At 38.2% G+C, this 7,766-nt stretch overlaps 1 protein-coding gene across 1 annotated transcript; it reads left to right on the top strand.

Moving 5' to 3' along the window:
• The first annotated feature begins 1,071 nt into the window (after nucleotides 1-1,071).
• On the top strand, nucleotides 1,072-5,058 carry chrm3b (cholinergic receptor, muscarinic 3b). The gene is made up of 5 exons (XM_053413961.1): nucleotides 1,072-1,162; nucleotides 1,372-1,541; nucleotides 2,792-3,087; nucleotides 3,527-4,233; nucleotides 4,538-5,058. The coding sequence occupies exons 1-5, from the start codon at nucleotides 1,117-1,119 to the stop codon at nucleotides 5,056-5,058; spliced, it is 1,740 nt and encodes a 579-aa protein (XP_053269936.1). The 5' UTR covers nucleotides 1,072-1,116.
• The last annotated feature ends 2,708 nt before the right edge of the window (nucleotides 5,059-7,766 follow it).

Genomic DNA, 7,766 nt, shown 5'->3' with positions numbered 1-7,766 from the left:
AATGAAAGTTAGCAAAGCCTGAATTATTGACCTGTATAGTCCATATTATACACATTGTACTGTGTTAACCTCTTAAATAAGATTGTGGGATTTCACAAAGTTCACAGCTGCACGTGTTGTTGAAGTTGATGGGCAACAATAATTTGGATAACACAATCACACAATGTCTGGGTCCCAAAGTCATCTATTGGACAGCCCACAGAACACTGAAAACTTGAACCCTGGCAAGCGTGGATCCAATTGGTGTTTTGTACATCTTGGTAAAGGTCTGCAAGGTGTTAGTGAAAGTAAAACTATTTGCTCTGTCGTCACATCATAACTCTTAATATATACTCCTATACTGTCCTTTCTATTTAAATAATTAATTTGTTTATTTTTCTTCACTTCATTTTTTTATTCCTGAGACTGTCTTTGTCAAGCCTAAGGTTTTCTCCATCTCATTAGTTCTGAAATATGCTTTCTCTGGCCCTAAGGTTGCAGATGTGTGAGGTTATAACAAGAAGAACTCTGTGGTGTAGAAAGGGCCTCTGTGGGATTTATTTGGCAGAGATTGGCAGAAGGTTAAGATTGCAGTACCATTTTCAGTGTGTGCGTGCGTGTGTGTTTGTGTTTTTAGCTGATTTTTCATTTCCTAGTTCTAAATCTTTGGTGGAACCACATTTCTTGTGAGGATGCAATAGGGTGGCATGTGACTGCCCTCTCATGAAATGCATTTTAAAAACATCACAGGACAACTTAATTGTGTTTCATATTTTGTAATGACATTTGTTGCATGGACCATTTTAACCTTATACTGCTGGTAGTTAGTAATTCAACTCGTGCAGTGTATGTGTATGTGGCTACTGTGTTCTAATTTAACACAATTTCCAAGAAATGGTAACATGTGCTCTGTTCTTAGTTTTCTCTGTTGAAAATAGTTTAAAACTCTGATAACTCTACTGCTTTTGGTACAAATGTGTTGTGAAAATGCCAAATGAAACAACCCCTTAATGAGTCGCAATTTGTTTTTATATTTGATAATCAGTTTTCCCCCTTTCTCCCAGTTGTCCATTGGTCGTCATGAACCTGATCTCTAGCTCTACCCCTGCCCAGTTCCTTACCAACAGTTCCCCTGGTATGAGAGACCAGTCTGTTACCAACATATTCGAGCCTGGCATCCTGGGTATGGTCTTCATCACTTAGCACCTCTATTACAACTAAGTAATTCAGATATCATACAGATGTGTGCATATCTCTTAAATATCTTTCTAAAAGCAGTCAATACAGATCTAAAATGATGTGCTAGGGCAAAAATTAGCCAAAATAACTTATACAAGGTATTTCTGAGTATCAAATAACTTGTGTTTAATGTATGTTTCTCCTCTTCTGCAGGTGGCTCTTACCAGGAGTTGACCATGTTATCAGATAGTATTGGAGAGTGGCAGCATAATGTCAGTCATGGTGCAATACAAGGAGGAAACTTCACAGATTTGTCACTTAACATGACATTAATACCGCCAGCAGAGAGATTTGACCCTTTGGGAGGACATACGATCTTGGAGGTAACAATCAGCTACAGTTATTGGTAAAGCTTTTCTTATGGCATCAATTTAAATCAATACTTAGCCAATAGTATTTTACTGACGAAGACATCAACAAGCCATTATTAGCATTAGACATGACAATGTCTAAATTATTCCTCATATTGCTCACTTTCACATTTCTTCACGATAAAAACATGCATAGGGTAATTTTGTGTCTCCTGTGTGAAGATCTGGCTTTCGTTTCAGGGAATTCCTGCTACTACATAAACATTCATCTGTGCTCCTCACATGGCTGCTCTAAACTGCAGGGAATGTATGGCTCATTTGAAACAGTTGTTTATCGTTGGCTCTCTGGGATAAACTTCTCATTCATCAAAATCTTTTCCCATAATACTTTTTTTGCTATCAATAAGAATTTAAAACAAAATATGTTTAGCAATAGAAAGCTTGTAAAATAATATATTTATGATATTTAATAGGCAGCTCAAGAGATTAGTCAATGGCATTAAAAGAAAGTATCATCAGCATAAAATTGTGAAACAATGCCCAGCTTTATATGATTCATATGAACAGTGAACAGAAGAGGACCCACAACTGACCCCTTGTCGGACCTCTAAAGTGACTTAAACAGCACATGTTAAAAATTACTTATTGCTTCTCCTGAAAGGTATCTATAAAGTCTGCGAATTCGTCATGAACTTAAAAGGGCAGTTAAGACAATAATATTCCTTACAACTAAAGGGGGCTTTGTAAGGTCTAAATGATCAATGGTGAAGATGGAATACTTGTCCTCAGACTACTGCTATTTAAGATAAGCTCAGATATCAAAGATGTTTTTAAAAAATGCTGCAGTGCTGCTTTTTACAAAAAAAGGGAACAAAAACTTCCATGGTTACTGTCATTCACTAGAGGGTTTCTCATAATAAAGGGGTTTTCTTTTTGCTTCAGTAAAGGTCTGCAGTCCATATTCTTTTGCTCAATTGGGTAGAAATGCATGTTTGTGTAATTCATCTCTGTGCTGTCTTGTAATCCTCATTATTTCAGTTTGATTTGTCTAAGGTTATTAAATTTGTCACCATCCCAATAAAACAGTGTTTACTGCTCAATAGCATTTCCAGTTAATAGAGCACGGTGCTCCTATTAAGGAAACCACCAAAATCCCCCATTGTTGTTCAGATCAGTCTTATCAACATTAACAGTTTTACACATTGCAATGTACTTAACAACTACCTTCTTTGTTCTCTTTCCTCTCACCTCTTCTTCTGCAGGTCATCATAATTGTCTTCCTCACTGGATCACTTTCTCTTATGACTGTGGTTGGCAACATCCTAGTAATGGTGTCATTCAAGATCAATAAGGCACTGAAGACAGTGAACAACTACTACCTCCTGAGCCTGGCATTTGCTGACCTGACCATTGGTACACTATCAATGAACCTGTATACCACCTACATCATTATGGACCAGTGGGCTCTGGGGCCAGTGGTTTGTGACTTGTGGCTCGCAATTGACTACGTGGCCAGTAACGCCTCAGTCATGAACCTGCTTGTCATCAGCTTTGACAGGTAGCAGGATGAGATGTTTTTTAATTTTTTTTAATTTTTAGATATAAACCTGTTTCTTGAAAGCTTCTCAATTGTTGTTACCAACTTTGTGAAAAAGTGATATAATGATACAAAAAAACATGACAAATGGACACTGGTATCTATTCGAGGATTAGTTACCAACAAGGGGTTATTGATCAGAGTACCCAAATCTTCTTCAATGTGGTTGAAATGTGGTTAGAGCGTAAATGAAGTAAGAGTATGTTTATTCCAAAAAGTATCTACACACATAATAACTTTGTTACAGTAATCAATCAATCAGATCACAATTACAGTAATGTGAGTACATGTAACAAATCTCCACTCCTTTAGACAGTGGACAGTAGTAGAAAGTAATCCACACTACTGTGACAATTACTGTATAAGTATTCAGTTGCATGATTCATTTCTGTCTTCTCAGGTATTTCTCTGTGACCAGACCTTTGACCTACCGGGCCAAGCGTACAACTAAGCGGGCAATGACCATGATTTCATTAGCCTGGTCCGTCTCTTTTATTCTGTGGGCCCCAGCCATCCTGTTCTGGCAGTACATTGTGGGTGAACGGACAGTCCAGCCTAACGAGTGTTACATCCAGTTCCTGTCAGAGCCGATCATTACGTTCTGCACTGCTATTGCTGCATTCTACTTGCCGGTGACTATTATGGCATTCCTGTTTTGGAAGATCTATCAGACGACAGAAAAGCGACAGAAAGATATGCAAGGTCTCAAGGCGTCTGGGCCAAGCAACAAACCAGACCATCAGAATCAGGGGAGCGGCAGTGGAAGTGAAAGTGCAACTAACAGCCAGAAGAAGAACTCCTCAGCCATGCTGCGCCAGATGAGCTCCCAAAGCTCTAGCAGCTATGAGTTAAATCAGCTGGCTTCAGAGAAGAACAACAAGGACAATGCCAGCGTAACCGGACACAGAGGGAGATGTGGCGCGCTTTGCTTTCAGTTAATATCACTGTTGCCAGGTCGCCATGCATCCAAGAGGTCCATCAACACCAAGGCAAATACAGAGGGTGGGGCAGAGCAGGACAGCTGTGATAGTATCAACAACAATGAAGTCGGTGTCGCAGGTGACCAGTCAGGTTCAGAGGAGGAAGCTGATGGTGCACAACAATCAGGTTTGACATATCCCTTTTAAGACATTATTTGCATGATACGTAAATACCGCAAGTATATGAAGGGACGGCTGTGGCTGATGTGTAGAATGGTCGTCCTCCAACCAGAAAGTCGGTTATTCGATCCTCAGTCTTCCTCATCTGCATGTCGAAGTGTCCTTGGGCAAGATACTGAACCCCTAAATGGCCCCTCACAGATGTTTAATGCACTAATTGTCACTTTGGATAAAAGTGACATGGAATATAATGATCTATCTATCTATCTATCTATCTATCTATCTATCTATCTATCTATCTATCTATCTAGATGGCAAGAAATCTGGGAAGGTGAAGATGAACAAGGATAAACAGTCATCGTCCTCCATCAAAAGTCAAAATAAGTCCCAATCAAACTCTGTCACCTCGTCGGCTTCTGACCAGTCACCTGCAGCCATCACCATGAAAGATGCAGCCATGGCCAAACGCTTTGCCTCTAAGGCCAAGACGGAGATCAATAAGCGCAAGAATGAAAAAAAGGCTAACGAGAGAAAAGCAGCACGGACACTCAGTGCGATTCTGTTTGTCTTCATTACGACATGGCTACCATATAACATCATGGTGTTGGTCAACACTTTCTGTCAGGACTGCATCCCTGGGACCCTTTGGGCATTGGGCTACTGGTTGTGTTATGTGAACAGCACCATCAACCCCATGTGTTATGCCCTCTGTAACAAGACTTTCCGTACAACATTTAGGGATATTTTGATGTGCAAGTGGGATCAAAGGAAAAACAAGTCTCATTTTCAACAAAAGAATGCTGTTGCTTTCCGGAAGAAAGACCCAATGTAAAGTACATTGGCAAATTATGAGTTGGATCTGTATTTGAATCATTTCCAGAGCTGCAAAGCAGCATACAGGCTCGTCTTTCAGGGAAAAGATGCTGAATTGAATTTTGCTCAATCAATCTTGTATTGGCCTTACAGGAAGTTTTGTCAAGTTAGCAGAGGGGTCTAGGGCCTGTTTGCTAGGGTTAGGTCCTTTCCATGATACTGTATCTCGACAGCTTCTGGTCAAATTTGAAATGGATATTAATGATCCTCAGAGGATCATTCCTAATATATTGGTGACCAGCTGATCTTTTATTTAGAACAGCGTCACTTCAAAAATATTACACTGACCACAAACAATTTCACATCTCAAAAACAAATCACTAGATTTCAAGGTTGTGAATATTCATGGTCCTCAGAGTATGAACCAGAGGGCTCATGGTGGCCCCCACCTTATTTTTGGTAGGGCAGTAAGACCAAAAGTAACATTGGGTATACATCAAATCTGAAAATGTGTAGCAGCTATCCATTCTATCAAAATATGATTGACAGGTTAAAAAATGTTCTGAGAATTTTCATCATCCCTGAGGATAACACATTTCTATTTTAGGGCATTTGGATGAGGCCCATGATTTCACCACATTTAATCTTAATATTCAGCTTGAAATGTGGAGGATAAAAATGTGCTAGACTTGAGCCTTCCACAGGGTGGTCTTGTAACCTTGGGCCTGTGCTGTTTATTTTAACAGGGTTTTTAGCTTTGCGACAATGTTGTATTTAATTCTTTCCCTGCTCTGCTGTGAACAATGGAATGATAGTTTGGTGTGTTTTAGGAAGTGGATTTCTTCTTCTTCCTCTTTTGGATTAACAGCTTTGTGGAATTATTTGTCAAAATGACAGCAGCCCGGCTGTTATTTGTTTTTAATAGCGATGTTACCAGGGCAATTTAGAGCTCACCTTACATATGTTTGGTTTTCATTGTCTATTTTAAAAATAGTTTCAAATTTCTATAAAACTACATGAAAGAGCATATTTCAGTTTATCTCAAATGTTTTTCAAGATTACTTATAAAACATGGACAGAAAATACACAGAGAATTAATCATTTGTGGTTTACTGCATATCAAAATATAGCCCTGAAAAAACAATAACCAGGATGTTAGCTATAGCCTTGACTGAGTTGCCAGTTTATTAGGTACACCTAACTAATTAGTGGAAACTATTTTAAAGATGTGTTGATGCATCTTTATAGTTGTGTTGTAGGCAGTAGTTTATGCTTCTGTTGAACTGCAATGTGTTATTCAACCAACCAGTACTGATGTAAATGGAGCTGAATAGGTTGTAGTTAGACTACTACTGTAAGAGCCAAAATGTCTAAATACACTCTTATTGACTCTCATCAGTATCGTTTAGTGAAGAGAGACACTGAAGAGCTGTGATCTCCAGTGTTTTGTTAGTCGATTAAAATTCAGAGGCTGTGGAAATTCAGGGAAAGAAAATATTAATAAACTTTATTTAACACCTTTCAAAATAGAGTTTCAATGTGCTTTCCAGGATTGAAAATGAAAAATTGAGAGCCATTAATTGGAAATAATTGAAAAGCACAAAATAAGAAACAATTAAAAAAGATAAGCAAAGATAACATGATAAAATAAAACTATTTAAAGATCAGAACGAGCAGAACGCACAGTGCTTCGCACACCTATGTGTCTTTTAAAAAGGATAAGGTGTTTGCCATATACATTAATTAAGTAATTTAAAGAATATAATAATTTATAGAAGACGCCATTATAGCAAGTTATTGTTTATACCTTGGATGAGTGATTATGAATTATTCATATTTATGATTTACTGTAGTGGTGTTTGTGTGAAGCTGTCCAGATGATGATGAATGCATTGTCAACTGACAAATACAAGTAAATATAGATTACAGTGTGGCAATGAGCCTTATCCAATTAAATTGTAATTGTTTATTTGTGAAAATACCATAGAATAGTGTGTCCAGTTTACATTTGGAAAACAAGCAAAGTGGATGGCATGTCGGACGGTCAATGGCACTTTTCACTTCAAAGCCAGTGTGGGGAAAAATCAAAAAGGAACATTGTGAGTTGCCAGAGGAAGGACAGAAATCATTTTCAACACATTATTTAAACTTGACTAGTTTTTATATTTCACTGTAGGTTTGTATCACGGGTAGAAGTGACACTAAGTGAAGAGTGAAAATGCATGACAGACACAGTATCATCACATTTTTAAACTGCAGAAATAGCAAGTCAGGTTGCTCGTGTAGGAATGAAAAGGGTTTTGCAACACTGTCCAACTATAAATAACTTTCATTTTCATTCTGCATTGCACTGTGGGAATTGTAAACAGTACACTCAGAAATTCATACAAGCAAGATGTATTCTGGGCAAGTTGTGTTCTCTGTCTATCAAATCACAGTTTTCCCTGAAGGTTTGGTGTATCTCCATCCATCTTAAATGTTTTACTGAAGTTGTTTATTAAGTCACAGATCAATCCAGTTTTCAGCCTTCTCTTGCAATACAAACCACAACTGAAATGAAGTCAGCTCTGTTTAGGTTTCTACTTGGAGGCTTAAACAAATGAAAACACAGCACTCACCAACAGGAACCATGTGCCACATGATACACTACAGAGGCTGTAGTTATCTCTCATCCTCCACAGCTGTTTTCACAAATGACTATGACAATAGAGAGTGTCTGTGTGTTAC

The sequence above is a fragment of the Pleuronectes platessa genome, chromosome 21 (genome assembly GCF_947347685.1).
Source record: "Pleuronectes platessa chromosome 21, fPlePla1.1, whole genome shotgun sequence".
Lineage (NCBI taxonomy): Eukaryota > Metazoa > Chordata > Actinopteri > Pleuronectiformes > Pleuronectidae > Pleuronectes > Pleuronectes platessa.
Note: the sequence above shows the minus strand (reverse complement) of the source record. Positions and strands in the feature narration are given on the sequence as shown.

Coding starts and splice junctions, on each gene's coding strand:
- chrm3b (XM_053413961.1), top strand. CDS start 1,117: ATGAGAGACCAGTCTGTTACCAACATATTCGAGCCTGGCATCCTGG. Junction 1,542..2,791: donor GAGGACATACGATCTTGGAG/GTAACAATCAGC, acceptor CTTCTTCTGCAG/GTCATCATAATTGTCTTCCT. Junction 3,088..3,526: donor CTTGTCATCAGCTTTGACAG/GTAGCAGGATGA, acceptor CTGTCTTCTCAG/GTATTTCTCTGTGACCAGAC.